Source organism: Danio rerio, chromosome 7 (assembly GCF_049306965.1).
Source record: "Danio rerio strain Tuebingen ecotype United States chromosome 7, GRCz12tu, whole genome shotgun sequence".
Taxonomy (NCBI): domain Eukaryota; kingdom Metazoa; phylum Chordata; class Actinopteri; order Cypriniformes; family Danionidae; genus Danio; species Danio rerio.
Window position 1 is genome coordinate 59,172,020 of NC_133182.1, and position 23,144 is coordinate 59,195,163.

The window sequence follows — 23,144 nt, forward strand, 5'->3', positions numbered from 1 at the left end:
TTTTCCCCCTTCTTCTTCAAGTATCTTCCACCATTCTCAATTTTACATTGTAAACTATTGTTGTAAAATGTTTACCAACTATATCTATTATAATATTTCCTTATACGTTAAACGTTCGTCAAGACAGAGAGTATTATTATATAAAACTGCAATAATGATATTAAATATTATAGATTTTTAATAATAATTAAAATATGACAAAACATTTAGCTGTTGTATTATTTAAATGTATTGTTTGTGTACTGGACATTACCATCAACCTTATGTATTATTATTATTATTACTATTAATATTATTATTATTTAATAATAATAATAATAATAATAATGATAATGATAATGATAATAATAATAATAATAATAATAATCTCTATTTGTTTCTTAGATTTTCTGGAAAATATTTTTATTTATTTGTTTTATGTATTATTTTAAATGAATCTTTATTTGTTTATCATTATCTGTAATTATTACATAGCATAACATAATGCAACATTCATTTCAAAGTACTTTAATAAAAGATCACCCACGTGACTGAACGCGGAACTGCTGGAACTGTCACATAGGGAAGCACAACATTTCTAATCGGTAAACATGATTCACATCTTTCTTTTGTGCCTTTTTACAGTCGCCAATGCCGTTTCCATTTACAATTTTGGACCTTTAATAAAAACTAATGAAAGACCAATAATCGGTGAGTAACTTTCAAAGCTTTATTAAACAGCTTTATTAAACAGAATTCACACTAGTTTTAAAACACCATAAAATAACCTCTTCCCTGTTTAGGTGTTCTTGCCCAGGATGTGTTTGATCCGAAACCTGACAGAAACTCGTATATCGCAGCATCTTATGTTAAGTTTCTGGAATCTGCCGGTGCTCGTGTGGTCCCTGTGATGTAAGTTTGTTATTCAATGTATATCATTTTATTTTATACATGAACTATTATCTATTATATTACTATTACATGTAGTCAACAGTTTAATCAAAGTTGTCCTAAAACTATTAAACAACACCCATGAATGTCTTGGGACAATTTGAAAAACTTTTTTTTTTACTTTAAATGTTGACTACTGTGTATACACTGCTCAGCCATTTTATTAGGTAAATCTTACTAGTTATTCTGTGGTTCATGTATAGTTGCAAAGTTCCAAATCAAATTAATTTAGGACTATGTATAAAATTTGGATGCAGTTCATGTTTTAAATGGTTTATTTATGCAGTTTAAGCCATTTTAAACAACATGGGTCTGCTTTGAAAGGCATTCAAATAATAGAAAAGAGCATAAATAAAAATTCATTTTTTGCACGATTAATTAACAGAGTTACAGAAATAAAAATTTAGGAAACATAAATAAAACATTCATTTACCAAATTTGGTTTAAATTATCTCAGCTTTTGTAATTTGATTTAAATCAAATTAAGACAATGGTAGCTAAATGAGTTACAGTATGTGATTGTCATTTTTGGTAAATAAGCTGTTTTATTATTATTATTGTTCATATTCATATTTCTGCACAGACAATGTGTGTTTTCATTTTAATCTGAACAAAAGATGCCAGTATTATAGTAAGCTGAACTGCTCAGAATGAATCGAAGCAGTCTGAATATTTTTTTATGTGTTTAGGATCAATAAGTCTGAGGATGAGTACTCAAGGCTCTTTAAATCCATCAATGGGTAAGTACATTTATTTATTTATTTTTTTAAGTGTAGACATGATTAGAGTAGCAGTGACACCTTCTCTCACCTGTAGAGTGCTTTTTCCTGGCGGTGGAGTCAGTTTAGAATCCTCTGGCTATTCCAAAGCAGCTGGCATTTTCTACAGACTTGCTCTTGAGGTTTGTACAAGATTTGGCATTTGACAAATATAATCAATGGTACTGTACATAAAGCAGTAATTTTGAACATTTTTAATAAGGAGAAAAACACTGCAGAGTTAAGACTTTGGCCCTCCTGTGAAATTGTAATTCTTTTCAAATAATTTCCAAGTGCTGCTTAACAGATTTTCTTTCTATATATGAATACAAAAGTTAACAACTTTTTTTTTTTGTCTTGTCCTGATAACAATGCATGCTGTTATTAGTTATTTTTGCAATAAACTATTATTTAGCTTTAAAACAAACATACTTTAAGCAAGTTACAGTAGGTTAATTAGGCTAGTCACTGGACAATAGTGTTTTTTTTTTTATAATCACTCAAAAATAATTTTTAAGGGGGCTAACAATTTCGACCATTATTTGTAAAAATGCTTTATTGCAGCCAAACCAGAAGAAATAAGACTTTCTCCAGAAGAAAAAAAATACAGCATATTAGAGGATACTGTGAACAATTCCTCGCTCTGTAAAACAACACTTGGGAAATATTTGAAAAAGAATTCAAATTTCTCAGGAGGATCTAATCATTTTGCCCTGTATATAGTACATATACAGTAAAGATAGACTTTATACTATTTATAATGTATACCTGCTCTTTTCAGTATTTACAGACTTATCTTGCCATGTATGCATTGATTAGCTCATAGTTAAACTATTAATGTTAAGGTTGTTTTTTGGGATGTGAAAACACCCTTATGTAAAATGAAACCTTTTTTTACATAGCATTGAATAAATAGCTTAATCCATACTTAAACATTTAAAAATACATGCTGTACTAGAACTGTATAAAAAGGGGACAACAAAACATCTTTGGGAATAGTTTAATGTAATAATAATATCTTTTTTTTTTTTTTTTTTTAGTTTTGGCTCAATTCATTTAAATGGAGAGGGTGGCATTTTAGGGTCTATTTTCAGTGCTGTAAAAGAGGTCTGACAAAAACCTAAGCCCTAAATGAAGGGAAATGAAATGGATAGAATTTTCTTCTGTTTTTTGTGAATAAAAGAAAACCTTACATAGCCGAAAACCTTTTATAGCATCCAACCTTGACTTCCATAGTATTTGTTTATCCTACTATGAAAGTCTAGGGTTTCTTCAGTGTATACACAAAACTCATAAAGACTGGAAAGTGTACAGTAAGTAATTAGGTAATTCAAACTTTTGGGTGAACTACCTCTTTAATAATAAAGACATATTTAAATGTACTGACTATATGAAATACAAAATGCCAGTGTTATTTAATTTCTAAACTAAATCTGTATATGTATGTGTTAACAGGCTAATTCAAATGGTGATTATTTCCCTGTTTGGGGAACCTGTTTGGGATTTGAACTGCTGACACTGCTTACAAGTGGAGAGTTGTTGTTGTCCCACACTAACACTAGTGGTATTGCTCTGCCGCTGGACTTCACAGAAGGTAAAGCGATATTTTACGACAGCAAACTGTGGATAAAATTAACATATATTTACATGTTTATCATTGGAACCACTGCTAGCTTGGTACCCAATAGTGTAAAGATAATGTAATAATTACCAATGCAGCACAGCTAATAAAATGCTCAGATAAAGGATACTTTCTGGTTGGCAAATATTTTAAGAAACACTCCACTATTTTGGGGAATGGAAACATTCATTTTACAAGTCTTCTGGAGTTAAATTTTACCATTTTTGCCAACCATTCATCCAATCTCCGTGTCTGACCAGAGTACTTTTAGTATAGCATAGATCATTTAATCAATCAGATTAGACCAGTAGCATCTTGCTCAAAATTTTGTATTTCTGATTGTTATGCTTAGAATCACTGTATAGTTCCAAACCATATGACCCTGAAAATGTACAGTCTTAGTATATAGTGTAACTACAGAATAGTAAAGCTTTAAATATGAAAATGAGTTATTTGCAATAAATTACAATATATATATTTTTTACGATATGCTAATGATCTAATCTGACTCAGTGATTAAGCTAAGTTAAAAGTTCAGCTGCCAGACCCTGACCGGATTTATTAAAAAAAAAAAAAAGTGATCCATTTATTTAGTTTATTTTAGTTTAAATTTAGTTAAGTTTATTTTGTAACAATCTTAAACGTAATTGGTGTTTTTATCCAATGTTGTTTAGATGTCAAAGGCAGCAGACTGTTTAAAGAGTTTCCAGAAGAGCTCATGAAATCACTTGCAACAGAACCGCTCACTGAGAACTCGCATCAGTGGAGCATCACTACAGAGGTAAACACCATTCACCAACTACAGTACTGGTCTGAACAGTAAAAATCCTTAATAAACTAGTGTTTACTTAAAATAGTTAAAGTTTTTAAATAAAAAACTCACATCTCAGATGTCTGATAATGCTGAAAAAAACCTGAAAAAAAAACATGATAATCATGTCTAATCCTCAAATTGATCATTTGAAATATAATAATTAAATGTTGAAACACATGATCAACACAATCTTTGATTTGAAAAATTACTTTAAAGACATGGAGACATATCAACAAAACATCTTAAGGCTAAAAGTAGCTTCAGACTTGCAGATTTAGGAGAAAATTGTAAAAATTATGAGTGTATTTGTCCCAAATGTTGATTTCACAAAGTGCTTTAGCACTAAATTTAGCTCCTAAATCAGTGAAACATTAGTAGAAGTGGACTTCCAAAATAGGGATGCTCTGTTCAGGATTTTTGCAGCTGATAACTGAATCCTTGTCATGGTGATTGGCCAATACAATACAGAGTACAGATTCTGATGCTTCTAGCTTTATAATGCATAAAGCACATTTTCCCTGATACTTAGTATGGCACTTAAGTATAATACTTATATGGAGATCTCTCTGTACCTCAGAGAACAAATTAGGGACGTTGCATTTAATCCCTTAAACATGTGTCTTACAGCCATTTACTATAGATGTGAACATCATGGTCCAGAGCAGATTTACAGAAAATAAATAAAAAAGAAAATAAAAAATGGTAAAAAAAAAAAAATTGGAAACATTGCAAACGATGAAAGAATAATTCAACAAGTCTCAATCAAGAAAAAGTTTGGAGTGCATATTTGATACAAAAGAATTTTAAAATGCAAACCTATAAATCCATTACTTCTTTACTAAAAGGAAGCAGACTTATAAACTACTATTTATTGCAATAAGTATATTATGAGAAGTAATCTTCATAAATATTATTGTTAAAAAAAAAAAAAAAAAAATAATATATATATATATATATATATATATATATATATATATATATATATATATATATATATATATATATATATATATATATATATGTGTGTGTGTTTTATGTAATAATTCCAGCCAGGTTTAAGTGAACTTGCAATATTGTCAAAAAACTAAAGTTCTTATATGTAAACGCATGCAAGGTCATTCAAATCTTTTGCTCATCTATAACTCATAAACACTTGCAAATGGTTCATGAGATCGGCCATATCAGCAAGTACCGATCGAGTCATAAAATGTGATTATCGGCTGATGCCGAGCTCTAGCCAATTGTTCGGAGCATCTCTATTTCAAATCAAAATTTAGCTGGCAATATACTTCAAGAAGAAAAAAAAAACATTTGAACACAATGAGCTTTAAAAAAGTGAACACCTTAATCACACGGGTATTCCCGTATGGATATGGTAATAATATGTTTTAAATACATTTCAAAATGCATAAAAAATATATTTGCACATATATGTTCTGAAATAACATACCTTTTAGAATGTAATTCTTCCTTTACCCTACATTTTAAAATCTTTTTTTTTTTAACATGACAACATTTTTATTTTGAAACATTTGTTTTAATATAGCAACACAATATGATGTTTTACAAAGTTTCCATGATAAATCTGACAATGAGTCCACCCCTCCCCAGCAGCCCATCACCTTGTGTGTGGTTAGTAATCATAGTGAAATAAAATCTGATTTAATGTTTTGATCTGATTAAATGTCTTAAAATCTGAACTTTTATTTTAGAACTTTACCGCAAATAAGAAGCTGAAAAAGTTCTACAGAGTTTTGAGTACCAACACAGATGGATATAATAAGTTTGTGTCCACAATGGAAGGTGAGCAATAATAAAGATGTAGATCTACTGGGTAGAATTAGCAGTGATTTTCATTTTCTGTTCACTTTATATGGAGCAGCATTGTAATGTACTATTTCTCTGCACGCAGCATATGATTTTCCTATCTACGCTACTCAGTGGCACCCAGAAAAAAATGCTTTTGAGTGGACCAGGCCCTATATTCCACACACACCATCAGCCATTAAGACCACCTTCTACATGGCTAACTTTTTTGTGAATGAAGGTATGGTTAATAATAACAATACTGAGCAATATGTACTCATCTAAACATCTCTTCTGTTAATTATTCATTTTGTTCTTTTAATGACTTTCAATGAAATTAATTTGGGTCAATTCAACCAAAAATTTAAATTCTGTTATTAATCGCTCACCCTCTTGTCATTCTAATCAACTAAGATCTCCGTTTGTCTTCAGAACACAACTCAAGTCATTTTAGATTAAATCTGAGAGCTCTCTCAACCTCCATAGACAGCAATGGTCCTGAGGTCATCAAACAGGGTGTCCATAGGGTCTTAAAAAGTATTAAATGTTGATAATTCAATTATGAGAATATGAAGGCCCTTAAAATGTATTAAAAAGTCTTAATCATGTTTTTACCAGGTCTTAAATTTTGTTCAAGCGTTGTACAAAGTGCTGGACTCTAAAAAAAGCATAAATATGTTTATTTTCCTCCTAATATTAACAACTTGTTTATCAAGTTGAAGGTTGATACTGATTAGAACTAGAAGTGGCGATGAGGTCTTAAAATATTCTGAGAAGGTCTTTAGGAAGTCTTAAAAGGGTATTGAAACTACCTTTAGGATTCCTGCATATACCCTGTCATATAGTTCAGAAAATGAGCCAAAAACATTGTCACACACAATGTCTTTTTAGAGCTTCGTATGATTACACATAAACCTCTGAGGTCACATGGAATGCTCCGACAATGTTTTTGGTACCTTTTCTGTACAATACCTCAGGATTGTTGCTGTGTTTGGAGAATGAGAGAGCTCTGGGATTTCATCTAAAATAGCTTAATTTATGTTCTAAAGATTAAGGAAGGCGATGCAGTGGCGCAGTAGGTAGTGCTGTTGCCTCACAGCAAGAAGGTCACTGGTTTGAGTCTCGGCTGGGTCAGTTGGCTTTTCTGTGTGCGGTTTGCATGTTCTCCCTGCGCTCACATGGGTTTCCTCTGGGTGCTCCGGTTTCCCCACAATCCAAAGACATGCGGTAAAAGTAAATTGGGTAGGCTAAATGTCTGTAATGTATGTGTGTAAATGAGTGTGTATGGATGTTTCCCAGAGATGGGTTGCAGCTGAAAGGGCATTCACTGCGTAAAACAAATGCTGGATAAGGTAGCAGTTCATTCCGCTGTGGCGACCCCTTAATAATGGAGGGACTAAGCCAAAAAGAAAATGAATGAATGAATGAAGATGAATTAAGGGGACTGTGGGGATTGGATTGACATAAGGTTGAGTATTTAATAGCTGAATTAAAATTTTTGGGTGAACTAACCCTTTAGGTTGGACTTTCGCAGGTTAACTAACAAACTTATTGGTTGTTTTACAGCAAGGAAAAACTTACATAGCTTTGCCAGCACTGAGGAAGAGGAAAAAGCCTTGATCTATAACTACAAGCCTGAATACACTGGTATCCAGAGTGCATTTGAACAGACATATTTTTTCAATTAGATCAATTATTTATTTTAAAAGTTTACAGATTTTGTTTACAATTGTTTTTTTTTAATTATTTTAATTTTCAAACTGGAACTGAATATGCTCTACTTAAATCAGACAATCATAAAGACATATAATTATTGAACATTTCATATTTAATGATTCTCAAACAATACAAACAGCAAATATTTTGGCATGATGAACTTATGTAAACGAACACGAACGTATACAAAAATCAAATAATTTTAGTGTTAATAAAATATGTACTTTGTGTGAATCTAGTTAAAACAGGTCACATGTCCCTCACAAAAAGTAAAATATGAATTGTATTTTGTAATTACCTATGCAAAAAAATCTGCAATAAAATCAGTTCTTCTCATAATCTAGACATGGTTTTGGCAGGTCACCGATGTACATCAATTATTGGAAAAGGCACACAGTGATTTTCTATTATGTTGTTTCTTTTATGGCTGTAGACACTCACACACAAACACTTTAACGCACAACATACAGTGCAAGGTTCAGTCATGTATCTATACTGTACTATGACTTATTAAATCTCCTTTTATTCAGTAAAGGCTGATTCACATTAAACCAACAGACACTTGTTGAATCAGCGCACTTCCAGTTAGTCAGCGCTTCTTAGCTACGATTGAACACGTTTAATTAGTGTTTATTGGGTTGTGGAATGACGTAGTGTTTACTCGTATTCACTAGCATCTGTCAGTGTAGTGTGAATTGGCCTTAAGAACAGTAAATGCAACTCATGTTATCTAGTATTTTGGTCCCATAACTTCACTAGAAGTAACACTAGGGTTGTTACGATACTGGAATTCGATACCAATCCATACAGAAATTTTTAAAACTTCTATTTCCCGTGAACATTTAAGTAAGTTCTTAAACAGCGCTGATTTGCCAGTGTGTTTATGTGCTCAACAGAAATGACTGTGATTGGCCGTGCAGGTCATCAGTTCACCAAACTCACCGCTGTTTACTGAGTGTAACTACAGATACAGGCACACTGGATTGTTTTATAGCCGTGATTCATCAGCAGATCGCTCGTATGTCAGCTTATAGACAAACCAGCTGATCGATGTGAATTTAGAACGCTCCATTGTCCCTGTATCTGTGTTAACACTGAGTAAACAGCAGTGAGCTACGTGAACTGATGACCTTCACAGCCAATCACAGTCATTTCTGTTAAGCACATGAACACAATGACAAATCATTGCAGTTTAAGAACAGTAGCGCTCAAATGTTCGCATGAAATGGACCATTTAATAGTGTCAGTACCGATTGGTTTTGAATTCCAGTATTGTAACAGCCTGAGCTACAAATCTCAAAAACCTACCTTGGAAGTCTGATCATGTCTTTAAATGGATTGTTAAACCCTAAAAACCATATTTTCTTGACCTAAATAAAGGTCGCAAATATTCAGTAAACTCACCTTTTTAAAAAGCTTAAGCTTGTAAATTCATTCACTGCTTTTCAAAAATATATATCACACTTGCATTAATCAGAAATCATCATGATTCAAAAACATTTACATTCACATTGCCTTGTGTTCAGTACCACTGACGTGTGGCTTATGAAATCTGTGATTGGCTATGAACAGTAACTCTGTCTCTCGGGTTGGCTCTCGACCTACTTTTCCAAACTCTGCAACTGGACGAGTCTTCTATATTGGTGACAGCGTTTGTCTCTGTAATTGAGTGAGTTCTGGGTGCCAGACGTCCACAATGAAGATGAGTCTGTAAATTTCTGCTTCCTGCCAGACTTCATGTTCAAACGAGTCGTCGAATATTAACACCTTCCCTTCTTTCCACTCCCTGAGACAGATTCAGTAAGAAATCCATAATTACTATAAGACATTACACGCATGTAAATAACCATCATGTTGTTTCAATCCCCTGAGACCTCAGTTGGACTTCAGAACACAAGGTATTTTAGATGGAGCACTCTCATCCTCAATAGACAGAAAATACTAAAACAACATCCTCAAAACAGACCCTATGCTCTCAGCGGATCAATGAGAATATTATGAAGCTATAAAATTTTATGAAGCTTTTGTGCACACATAAACCAAAAATAATGACTATCTCCAAGTTTCTTCAGCTAGCTGTCAGTATAGGGCGCACATTTAAGAGTGCACAGTGTTATCATGAATGCGAGGCATATACTGACACAGAGGAAAAGAAACTATTGAATAAAGTCAGTATTTGTGTTTTAATGTGTGCACAAAAGTATACGCATAGCTTCATAATATTCTGACACATGGGCTCAATCCCAATTAAATTTTTTAACCCTTGCTCCTTGAAATATTGTAAAGTGGAAGGGCTTCATATGTACCCCTAAGAAACAGGACACCACTACAAAACCCCCACATGTCATCATATGTTGTTGTGAGCTCTTACGTCATACGAGTTGTGTGGCTTATAGTTGTTTCAGATTGATCCTTAGGAAATCGCTGAAGGTCACTATATTATGTTATAATGATTTAATGCTGCAATAAGCACGCAACTGTATTGTATATTTACACAGTGGCCATATTCATGCATGGAGAAAAAAAACATTACAAGAAAAAGCTTATTCTGAACAACTAGACTTTTCTGACAGAGTATTCTAGTGTCATCGAGTGATCGATTTGAAAATATGAAAATATGTTGTTGAACTACTATACAGCAGTTATTATTATTGGTTTATGGATAGCGAAAAAAAAATTAAAGCACAAGTTTAAAACAAGAAAGCTGTTTTGAATGTATTTAAGCATATGCTTGTTTGGTAAAAAATCTTAATAATGCCAAAAAAACGTACATTTGTTCATCTCCATACTTGTGTGTGCAACCATGTTGCCATTGTAGATAGTATATTTTGGGAAATTTTCGTACCCCTTTATTTCTAGATCCTGGAAAATGTCTGTTTCAAGGGGTATCTAGCTGTTAGCCCTACGCCTTAAAGCTAAAGAGAATTGGGACACACCTACCTCTTCACATGAATGTGCAAAACAAAGTGTAGAGGGGAGGGTCAAGGGGTAGAATTAGAATTGGGCCATAGACTGTTTTGATTGTGTTTTTTGGTACCTTTCGGTACTTTGAACCAGTTGGGAGGATTGCTGTTTATAGAGGATGAAGGAGCTCACAGATTTAATCCAAAATATTATAATTTGTGTTTAGGAAATTAATAAAGTTCTTGAGGGTTTGGAATGATTAGAGCTGGGCTGCCCAAACTCAATCCTGGAGAGCAGTTGTCCTGCATATTGTAGTTCCAACAATAATTAGACACATCTGAACAAGCTAATTAAGCTCTATCTAGGTACACTAGAAACTTCCAGGCAAGTGTGTTGAAGGAACTTGGAGCAAAATTTGCAGGACACCAGCCCTCTAGGGCCGAGTTTTGGTACCCCTTGATAAGAGTAATTATTCACAGAATTCTTGTTTTAGGGTGAGCTTAACCTTTAAAACCCAACATGTAATAGTGTGAAAATTGAAAAATAAATAAACCAGTTTTAATAAAGTTATGCTTCTATAGCATTACTGACCTGGTTTGGTTTGTACAGCGAATCCTGCATCCCTTGGAAGGGATGACGAGGCCTAGATGCATTCGTAAACGACAGTTTGTTGGACCAGTGTGAGGCCATACATGAGTTCCAGGCTGCATGACTGAAAACTTGATCTAAAAGATATAGAGAAAACATTCCTGTGTTTACATTAGTAGGCAACAGTTGGCCATTTTTAGAAGTTAGCACTGTAAAAAGGAGATATGCACAAGAAAACAGGAAAAATCCACCTCTCAAGGGTACATCATGGCTGCAATACTCAAGTGTGGTTTCAAACTGACATGCTCAAACCTTTGCTCTCATGAATCTTTGTGGATTTTTATTTGGGACAGAACTGCATTTCAAGGCACATATGTTTTGGTTCCCTACACCCTTGATCCCTTTGAAGCTCTGACTCTTCGGGTTAACTATTCAAAGGGATTTGAGCACAGGGATGAGCCCTTCAGAATGCAATAAAGCCATGATGGAGCCTAATAACATTGTTAAAGTCAAACATTTACCTGGCCTCTTTTACAGCCGGTAGTCTCTGGGAAACGTTCCATCAAAGCACACGTTTTAGGGACACTGCGACAAGAAGAAGCCACCTTTCGACCTGAGAAACAATGAATACACATTTGTACATATTCAGTTTGGTTTAAATGTCACCGTTGAAGTTCAGTATAGATAAGTGTAATGCAAATGACACTGCGGAAAGCCCATCCCCTGAAGAGCAAGTCCACTGATGCGCAGCTTCAACAGTAACAGCAAAGCAAACCAGAGGTGACAAAAAAGCAAACTTCACCAATTGATGGAAGTGAAGAAAAACATAGAAAGAAACCAGGCTTAGCTGGGTTGACCATTTCTCCTCTGGTCAAATGTCTTGTGTAGAGCTGCAGTCTGGATATCCGAGGATTGAGAATTATAAAAACGTTCCTCACACAAGTTTTTAACAAAAAAAAGAAGAAGAAAAGATCTCCGTCCTCACTATACAGGCTAAAATATGTTACATTATGTAACCATTCACTTTCACACCCTCTGGGTATGTGCGTATTCCAAAGGTGCAGAATTAGCATGGATGAAGGTGACGTGTTCCCACTAATATCCACCGATTAGCGAAATGTTTCCACCAATAATTGAATTGCTTCCAAAACAGAATGATGCTTTGTCAACTCTCATTAACGTAGATGTACAGAAAGGGTTAAATCACATTCTCTCATCTCAAGAGGATTGGAATTAGGCATCTAAGAAAGCTCAGATACAAACAATCAATAGTAGCCTGAAACTCGTACAGTACCAATGGTTAATGCGAACACACATAACTCCTGCTATATTGCACAAGTTTAAGGATAATATTCCAGATACCTGTACAAAGTGTAATGAGGCAAGTGGTACACTTTACCACTGTATATGGGAATGCGTGAAAGAAACCCTTTTGGCAATGTGTTATTGAAATAATTGACCAAATTTTATCAAAGAAATCACCATTAGATCCTAAGATTTTTATCCTGGGTATATATCCTGTCAGCCCTCTCTCAAAGAGGTCAGATTCATAGACGTGTATTTTACAAGCTAAACGTATTATTGCTCTCAATTGGAAAAATATAAATGAACCTAGAATAGGAAAGAGGATTAAAGAAATGGCGTCACATGTCAATGGATAAGATCACATACATTGTCAAAAAGAAACAAAATGTGTTGGAAGATATCTGGAGACCTTTTAATAACTTCCTGAAGTACAATGTAAATGCTGGCAGTCTACTACAACAAGAACAAACTTAGAAGGAGTAGGAGAGTAGCATGGTCTAAACAGACTCAGAAAACACTCTTTACCTGATTTAAACATACTTTTTTTCTCGTTTATTTATTTATTTTTTATTTTATTTAAGGGAATGGGTCGATTGAAGGGAGAATAAGGTGTAAAAAGTTTGCTTCATGATTATTATTCTGTAATTGTGTAATCTGTTGTGATATGCAAATTAAAAAAAAGTAATAAATATATTGTACAAAAAAAATCACATTCTCTCCTCTAAACCTATATGGACATTGTGGCTGTGCCTTTCCCTGCTGTCGAGTGAGCTGCTGCTACACTATGTTTGGATGTTTGCATTGCCAAAAAACATTTAAAAGATACATCTTTCTGAACAAGCTTTTAAATAACAGTATGGTAAGCTACTTGATTTGTACCTGATTTTTAACCTGTCTTGATACGTTTTCTTTTACTGTAAAGGACTTTGTGTCAAGGTCTGTGAAAGGTGCTATATAAATACATTTTTACTTAAAACTGTGCAAGACGTAGTTGAGACGTGGACATGAGCTACTTTCAAAGAAAAGTGTAAGTCACTTGATGTCAAGTTTGCGATGAGTCCACCATAACAGAAGTCATGGCTGTGCAAGTAAAGTTTAGTTTGGATTTTGGCCTCCATAATGATTATGAAAAGCAACAATCCAGATAGTATGGTTATTGTGTCACATGCCTCCCCCTTTCCAGAAAACAATATCAAAAGCAAACCTATGCCCTTGCCAGCAGTTGAACTTGACACTTACCACTTGCATTTATTTACATTTATGAATTTAGCAGATGATTCTATTCAAAGTGACTTACACACATGAACACAGACCAGGAACAGTGGGCTGCCTGGGCAGCAGTTGAGGGTTTGTTACCTTGCTCAAGGAAATCACCTCAGCCGTGGTATTGAGGTGGATATTCATTCACTCTCCACTCCTGGTATTGGGACTTGAACGTTTGGATCCAGAGTCTAACTCTCTAAGGAGCTTTAAGGAATGATACGCAATAATTGACCAACTAAACAGTAAATGTGGAAAGCTGATTTCAGTTTTTAAAAGCCTGCATTTTTGGTCCATCCACAGTGAACTGGAATCCCAGCATTTTCAAAAAGCACCATTTTTTTGGGTCGAAGATACTGGAATAGTGTGGACACCAAATGTAATCTAATAATTAGTTAACTAAAATATACTAGGGTAAATGGCACCATACTATAAATGATTTGGAAAATAGATGGATGTATATCCAACATTATTAAATATGGAATTAGTTGGTAAATGTAGCTCCTTTATATAGTATTTGTATTACCTTGCTGCCACAGTGTAAATTGGCCCCAGTCTCCTTTCTCTCTCAGATTTTCATCTTCTGGCAAGAACTGCCCACTGTTGCTGTCTAACACTGACAGTGCTTCATCTCTGATGGTCAGCCAGTTACGTTCCAGAACCTACCAAAAACAATCATGAACACAATGAGTAAAAAGCAGAGAGACAATCATACAAACTTCTGTTACCATTAATGAAATAAAAAAATACAATGTGTTGCAGCTAGGGATGCTCATTTCCGTTCATTTTGCCAAGAGACTACTGCCGCTCATCAACCAAATATTACCTGTTAACTGGTCAGATTAATATTGCATTATTATTTATAAAAAAATTTAAATAACTGACGTGTCTATTTTGTGTCTGACACATTAAATATTACATTTTAAAATACTGATTTATTATAACATGCGAGCATATAAACAACAGAACACAGAAACAAAGCATCTTCACACACATGCAGTGTTTCCAACAGCATAGAAATAAAAAATAAAGAAAATAAAAAGTTTTTAATAAATAGTCTTGCCCTAGATATTTTTCACTTAAATTATTAATTTAGATTAAAATAAAAACACTGACTGATTTTTTTTGTTTTTTAAACAAGCATAGGCTGTTTTTTTCTCATCATATGTTTTTTCTTTTTCCTTCAAATAAAATTTCGGCCTACCTCAAATCGATTTATTTAATTAATGCTCTACTGTTATCAATAAATCATAAAACTGTCAATATTTTTAATAGAAGTCATTATTTTAAAGATTATGTCTTGTGCATCTGGGTTTACCTTGGAGCTTGTGTGCTTTTATTTCCTCTCACTGGCGGTTCATGTGCACGCACTGTGTGAGATAAAAGACAATAGGCTGCGTCCGAAACCGCCTACTATTCAGTAGGAACTGCATTTGAATTTAAACCTACTACTCAGCCGTTAGAAAAATACGTTCTATAGGAGAAGCACACACAGATAGTAAATGCAAAGTATTCTCCTATAAACAACCAAGCTCATCCTACCTCTATCATCTCATCGACTTTGCATCCCTCCTCTACCCCAACTCCACACCTTTAACCAGATCTACTCTAAGTATGGGGAGGGGACTCTTTCTGGGATTAGCCTAAACGCTAGGCATATTCCTCTGCCTCTCTTGAGAATGAGCTCAGATGTCTTTTCGGCCTCAAAGCCCTCTCCCTGGACAGCATGCCAAATATGCTCATGTTATGCAGATTTTTTATCTATGCATGGGTGCGAACTCGTGAAAATATCTTAAGTCTTAAACAGAATGCAGAAACTCACGAAGGTTGAAATGGGTAGGAATACACTGAGGGAGAGTAAACAGGCCTATTAAAAGGGATGGTTCTTTTTTCCTCAATATTTTTTGCAGCTATTCACATAATTTTCTATTAATTTCTGAGGTTCAAATATTGCATTTTAGTGAAATTAAGCACACATTTTTTGGATTAGCTTGTTGGAGGGTTATTATTACCACACTTTTTGATGCAACAAATATATTTCCTATATTGTTGTCAAAGTGCTTACCATACTCTCTGATGTTAACAAACATTTGTGTTTATTTACAAATGTGCAGTTAACATGTACATTGTTACAGTTTTATAAATAATTTAATGAGATTAGAATTTTAAATGAACATTTATGAACAAAGAAATCTAAAAAAAATACGTACTTTATTAAATGCCAATTTATTATCATACATCATTAAAATAAATAAAATTAGGGATCTGTTAAACTTGTTTTAAATTAAAACCTGCAGCCTATAGGCCAGGGGTCAACAATCTCATTCCTGTAGGTCTGGTGACCAGCAGGGTTTAGCTCCAACTTGCCTCAACACACCTGCCTGGGTGTTTCTAGTATACCTAGTAAGACCTTGATCAGCTTGTTCAGGTGTGCTTGATTAGGGTTGGAGCTAAAATCTGCCGGACACCTGACCTCCAGGAACAAGTTTGGTGATCCCTGCTACAGACAAATGACAAACTGGCCAGCTGATTTCCTCAGTGAGAATTTGTCTATTTAAATAATAATTAAATTTGTCTTAAAGCTTTCTTCTATTGGTTATTTTCACAATTTATGATGAAATACTTTCAAAGCATTGGCCAAATTCTGGACTGTCACTTTAACCATGCCTTTCGAACAACTAGAACCCCCTGATAAATTATTTAAATTTTTTTGGGAAGAACTATCTCATTAAGTCTTCATTGTGTGTGAGTAGCCGGTAGGTGAGTCTGTCGCCTGTCAGCAGGTTTTTAAAGAAACTTCACTATAGACGTGAGCATTTGGCTATGGTCAAAATTTGTGCACAGTTTGCATGATGATCTAGTTTTTTGTTTTTTTGTTTTTAATAAATGACACAGTAAATGCATACTTCCAAGATTACACCATCAAACCAGCATCACGTATTTACAGATTTAATTATTTTTTTAAATTACATAAGCATTTGTTTACAGATTTATTTAATTATACTGTACAAATGTATCTCTATTTTTGATACTATATGTATCTTTACTATGAGTCTTTTCTTTTTACATAATTCAGAAAACATATATGAAAATTAAAAACAGCAATTTCACTATAAGACATTTTAGGGGTTTCTTGAACAAATGCTTCAGCGGGTTTGGTATATCAATTGGTATACCAAAAAAGGAGATCAGTTAGACAAAATATAGTAAAAAAAAGTAAATAAATAAATTATATATATATATATATATATATATATATATATATATATATATATATATATATATATATATATATATATATATATATATGTGTGTGTATATATATATATATATATATATATATATGTGTGTGTGTGTATATATATATATATATATATATATATATATATATATATATATATATATATATATATATATATATATATATATATATATATATTTATACATATGTATATATATTTATACATATGTGTGTGTGTACACATACATATATACATATCCCCCAATTTCGGTTTAATGGAGAGAAGATTTTTTTCAGCACATTTCTAAACATAATAGTTTTAATTACTCATTTCTAATAACTGATTTATTTTATCTTTACCATGATGACTGTAAATAACATTTTACTACATATTATTCAAGACACTTCTATACAGCTTAAAGTGACATTTAAAGGCTTAACTAGGTTAATTAAGTTAACTAGGCAAGTTATTGTATAACAGTGGTTTGTTCTGTAGATTATCGAGAAAAAATATAGCTTAAAGGGGCTAGTAATTTTGTCCCTAAAATGGTTAATAAAAAATTAAAAACTGCTTTTATTCTAGCTGAAATAAAACAAATGAGACTTTCTCCTTGTCCTTGCTCTGTTAAACATCATTTGGAAAATATTTAAAAAAAGAAGAAAAAAAATTGAAGGGGGCTAATAATTCTGACTTCAACTGTATACTGTATATATAGTGAATGATGTGATTGTCCAATTAGAATCAAGACTGCAGTGTAAGTTAAGTTAAATTCTACTATTGATCAGCCTCATGTCACTCTAAGCACTGAAGTAATGTGGTCATCGTCTAAATACACATATATTCACTTTTCTCTGGTCCTCGTTTAGGGTAGTTCACTTACGGTCTTTTATGGTCTCTGGAGACCTCAGGCAACAAAATAAAAAATGTCATTTGACACTGTTAATTACTATTTGTACATTTGTAGAGTTCTTGGTGGATTTATGATATTTAAAAGAAAATGTATTATTATTTAACGGGTATTAAAACAGCGTTTTATGTGCAATTCATTTAATAAAATACCCACATTTCTAAACTACATTCATAGGCATAACATGGATCATTTGATATGGTTTCAGGTTTCCCACTCTTATAGCCAAAGGTCAAATTCTCTGAATTTCACAGGCTAAAAAGCTCGATTTTCAAGCTCAAATTTCCTTGACTTTCAATTTCTTAATATACCTTTAAGAATTCCATAATATTACAGAAATTACATGACCCATGGGAGCACTGTGGTTTAGTGTAATGTCTTTTTTTGAAATGCAGATAATTTTGTATAATAATTGCAGAGCTCTATTGTTTGCTACTTGATCAAGAAAAAGGATAAAAGACCCACATTTCAACCTTTTTATTCAAGGGGATAACATGAATAATTTGACATGGTTTAGTGAAAGAATTTTGTCAATTTAAAAAAAAATTAAATAAAAAAAAACAGGAAAAAAAGCAGATATACAATTTAAAGAGGATCCAGTGCTTTTACCAATGGCTGCAGAGTACCATTATTTGCTATTTGACTAACTGAAAGAAGTTTTTTTACATGTTGGATCAGAGTTTTTGGTGAACAGACTTTCAGTGTTGAGACAGAAATGTCTTTCCAATTGCCTTAAAAATATCATTGTGTCCTGAAGATGAAGTCTTATGGGTTTGGAACAACGTGAGGGTGAGTAAATGATGACAGATTTGCATTTTAGGGTGAATTAACCCTTTAAGTAACAGTAAAAGACTGTATGCATGCAGATCATTACCTTTACTAAGTCTGTATATCCAGTCTGTTCTGCTGTCCACCAGGGCTGTGCACGGAGCCCTTGCACATTATACAGAGATCTCTGCCATAGAGAGGCAAAGTGACCTCGCTGATGCCCAGCCTCATACCAGTCATAGGCCTAAATGCATGGAAAAAACTCACACTTAAAACTTAAAATTGACTGACTTTCTCTTTGTAATAACTCATAATCCCCATGTTCATCTTACACTGCTGTCTCCAACTCTTTGTAAGGCATCTCCGAGATGAAAGTAAAACCTGCCATCATCAGTTCCTGGCTCTCCCGACTCCAAACCCTCCTTTATACACACACATACCATAAAGAAAAGATTAGTTCATATCTTTGTGTACAAGTGGAAGCATATGCAGTACTAGTTTCTTTTTTAAACAATTAAGATATTTAATTAAAAGGAGCTAATAATTCTGACTTCAACTGTATATGTGTATTTACAGTTGAAGTCAGAATCATTAGCCCCTCCTTTAAAATTTTTCCCCAATTTCTGTTTAACGTAGAGAAGATTTTTTTCAACACATTTCTAATCATAATAGTTTTAATAACTCATTTCTAATAAATTATTTATTTTATCTTTGTCATGATGACAGTAAAAAATATTTGACCAGACATTTTTAAAGACACTTCTATACAGCTTAAAGTGACATTTAAAGTCTTAACTAGGCAAGTTAGGGTAGTTAGGCAAGTTATTGTATAACCATGTTTTGATCCGTAGACAATCGGAAAAAAATTTGCTTAAATGGGCTAATAATTTTGTCCTTAAGCTGGCTTTTAAAAAATTAAAAACTTCTTTTATTCTAGCCGAAATAAAACAAATAAGAATATAAAAAAATATTATCAGACATACTGTGAAAATTTACTTGCTCTGTTAAACATTTATTTTAAATATTGTCTTTTATAAACATCTTGAATTAATGTCTAATAAATTGTATTGGCACATAAATTTGATCTGCCTATGCCAATTATAAGCATTACGCTATTTTAACAAGCAGCAAAAGATGAAAGTATTTCTTTTAAACAGTAAAATTTGATTGTTTTAACAACAACAACAAAAATATTTCAGGGTTTCTGCATATTAAAGATTTTAAGAGATTTTTAAGAATATTATGAATGATATTTCAGGCTTATACAGAGTTAAACACTAAGAATTTTTTCGCAATGACCTGGTTGGGCCAATGAAAGATTTGGTCCCACTTTATATTAAGTGGCCTTAACTAATATGTACTTACATATGAATTAATAGTTTGTTACAATGTAAATACATGTATTTACTGTGTACTTATGCTTGATTAAATACATGTATATAATTACATCTGTAATTAACTTTTGTAATTACATTTGTAAATACACTGTTGGCCATCCCTTACACATTTACCTACCCTTAAACCTACCCATGCCACCAAACCTGTCCATAACCCAACTTCTATCCCAGCTCAAAAGCACCACAAGTGTTCTCATTCATTAACTCTCTTGCCTGCTTAGTCCCTTTATTAATCCGGGGTCGCCACAGCGGAATGAACCGCCCACAAGTGTTTTCAAATACATTGTAAACACAGTAAGTACATTGTATTTATTAATTTTTTATGTAAGTACATAGTAGTTAGGGACACAATATAAAGTGGGACCAAAGATCTTAATGTGTCCCATCATAAATTTTTTTTTAAAAATCTCATTTAATTATTTTTGGAAACATATTTAAAATAATCTGTCAAAACAAGCAAACTCTAGTTTTATACATGCACTTTTTGCAGTATAACCTTTTTTAAAAATAAAATTAAAATTAACAAATGTATGCTCCTCACCTCAATCTACCTAAATACACAAAGAACTTTTAACAAATGTTATAGTAAGAAGGATAATTAAATCATATTGGTAAATAACATTTGTTAAAGGTTTTATGATTGTTGGTGATTAAGTAGGCATTGGCCAGAATGGAATAGCTCAAACATAAGAAAATTAAGATCTTTTTAAAATTATTAAAATTATTAAAAATATTATTAAGACCTACAATAAAATACTTCAACGAATTTAGCACTTTTTAATGCCCAAAATCTTGTTTTTGGAATTTTTTAAAACCTTTTTACGAAGCTGTGGACACTGTATTAAGCTTTGCCATTATAGAAATACGATTTAACTAATACATAATAATTTTTAACTTTTCAATATATTTAACAATGTTAATCTCATTACGGTTTCTTATCAAATAAATAAAAAAAATTTATGAAGCCAACATTTAAATCACAATTACCCTCAGGTACGGTATGCTCTCTGCAATCTTGTTTTCAGATTTAAGTATGAACCCGTAATGCACTTTAGCAAATCCATCCCTTGGGGCACTGGCTAAAACCTGAAGAGGAAATCAGAAAGAGGGGAAATCATTAAATCATTAGATTTCCTTAACATCAATGCATCAAATGTAATTACAACAACAGCATCATCATCATAATATCGCTTACCTCTTCATATATTTGTTTCGCACTCTTGTTGTCACCCAGAAGCAGATGTGCTACTCCCAAATCATTCTTAAGGCTGATGTCTTCGGGAAAAATCTGGACTAGCTTCTCCAAAGTAGCTAAAGATCCCCTCGTACGACCTGCATGGTAATTTTGGAATCTTCTTAGAATGTCATTGACATGTGTGTCTGTTTCAGGGGTTAAGAGTTAGTTCACACCAAAATATAAATCTCCATCATTTACTCGTATAATATCAAGACCCTTAAGAAATGTGTTCACAATTAAATATATTTTTAATCCAACATAGCAAATTTCTGTTCCTCCATTATATTCAAACAATCTTTGATGTTTCAAAACAGTTATATCCATATGAGTTTGGTAGTTTAATCCAAGCCTTTTGAAGAGACATGACCTCTTTATTTGTTGAAATTGTTGGCTTTTACTTGCATATAATCACTGATCAGCAAACAAATGTTTAAACGAACTTTATAGGTTAAAAAAAGGACATTTTGCTCTTTATAGATACATTTTTTATGACCATAAAGCAAGTAACACACAGAGTTTCTTTTCTTTTTCTATTCTATTCTGGCAGAATCCCACTGTTTGCTTTTATTATTTAAAAAAGTGCCTTGTTTTGCCATTACTGTGAATGTAAACAAAGAAATTAAAATCTTTAAATATTTTAAAGACATAGTAGTATGGTATACATTTGTGGCAAAAATTGACAGTAACCTATGTACTTTAAAAGAAAATGATGCTGAAGGGTGTTTTTTTATATTTTTTTTGAAAAAGTAAATAAATTGAGTGGCCATAAAAACCTGCCTTTTTAGGTCGATAAATAAAAGGCCAACATTTCCATGTTCTGCTTGATGTACTGTTAATCACACAGACCAGCTGTTAATGATCTGTCCATCATAGACAGTGCATTAAAAAACATACTCGACATTAAACTGATTAAGCCAATAATACAATTTTATTTAACCAAGCTACTTTCTCTTTGACTAACATTAAGTCGAATAATAGGATGCAGCCCTAACTAAAAAGATCATGTTTTGAAGATCATTGGTACGTAATAACATCAGAGTGAGTAAATGATGACAGCATTTTCAATTTGGGGATCTGAAAAAAAAATCTCTATGCATGAGCAACAGTGGTCAATGCCGAGGAAACATTTCTATTATTCTTTATTTTTAAAGGTCCAGTGAAGGGCTTCGAAATGTGCATTTTTTTATTTAAGTTTGATGTAATCTCAACTGAAACACTAAGAGGGTGAGAGAGTGGCTCCTCCCCTTAAAAAACAGCCAATGACATACTGTTTTATCACAGCTCTGCCAGTAAGAGTGGTTGAGCTCAAGCGCATCAAATGAAAAGCAAATGAGCAGAAGGGGGCGGGACATGTCAGATACTAGAGAGCATTTGATTGATCAAGATTTTATGAGGTGGAGTAAAAAAAACATTTGTTGGATTATTTAGCTGCATGTGACAAACTGCAAGCTTTAGATGTTTTTATCACTTTTATATCTTTATATCTTTATATTTTGTCAGTTTTTGAGCACACTTGCTTCCTGAATTTTTTTGTCTGTAATTTTCGCGTGTTGAAAAAAAAAGAAATCATGTTGTGTCAATAGTATTGCCACGCTGCCTTCGAAACTTTCGTCCGTCATAAAGAAATTCGGGTAACACTTTACAATATGGTTCATTAGTTAATGCATTTATTAACATGAACTAATCATGAACCACACTTGTACAGCATTTATTAATCATAATTGAACATTTGCTAATGCATTATTAACATTTAAGTCCATGCTTGTTAGCATTAATTAACGAACCATGAGTTAACATAAACTAACAATGAACAACTGTATTTTTATTAACTAACGTTTATTAACATGAATAAATACTGTAGTAAATGTATTGTTCATTGTTTGTTCATGTT

General features: G+C 32.9%; 2 protein-coding genes across 6 annotated transcripts in view; one reads left to right on the top strand and one right to left on the bottom strand.

The window, feature by feature from the left end:
* Nucleotides 1–556: 556 nt before the first annotated feature.
* ggh (gamma-glutamyl hydrolase (conjugase, folylpolygammaglutamyl hydrolase)) lies at nt 557–7,986 on the top strand. 2 transcript variants are annotated; one of them, XR_012382361.1, is made up of 9 exons: nt 557–690; nt 783–891; nt 1,620–1,670; nt 1,747–1,831; nt 3,144–3,282; nt 3,984–4,090; nt 5,670–5,926; nt 6,036–6,170; nt 7,496–7,986. XR_012382361.1 is itself a non-coding variant. In NM_213322.1 (9 exons), exons 1-9 carry the CDS (start codon nt 591–593, stop codon nt 7,615–7,617), a joined length of 939 nt encoding a protein of 312 aa, NP_998487.1. In that variant the 5' UTR covers nt 562–590; the 3' UTR covers nt 7,618–7,984. The 2 variants fall into 2 exon arrangements, 1 of the variants encoding a protein (NP_998487.1); NM_213322.1 differs by having other exon boundaries at nt 562–690; nt 5,836–5,926; nt 7,496–7,984.
* Nucleotides 7,740–23,144, bottom strand: part of unm_hu7910 (un-named hu7910) — a 64,809-nt gene continuing 49,404 nt past the window's right edge. For all 4 annotated transcript variants that reach the window (XM_021478003.2, XM_073907376.1, XM_073907374.1 and 1 more), the window contains 8 exons: nt 21,212–21,348; nt 21,004–21,102; nt 18,952–19,041; nt 18,726–18,863; nt 14,229–14,364; nt 11,659–11,750; nt 11,141–11,274; nt 7,740–9,431 (listed from right to left, as the gene is read on the bottom strand). In XM_021478003.2, the coding sequence (XP_021333678.1) occupies nt 9,281–9,431; nt 11,141–11,274; nt 11,659–11,750; nt 14,229–14,364; nt 18,726–18,863; nt 18,952–19,041; nt 21,004–21,102; nt 21,212–21,348 (977 nt within the window). In that variant the 3' untranslated portion in view covers nt 7,740–9,280. The remainder of the gene's footprint in view (nt 9,432–11,140; nt 11,275–11,658; nt 11,751–14,228; nt 14,365–18,725; nt 18,864–18,951; nt 19,042–21,003; nt 21,103–21,211; nt 21,349–23,144) is intronic.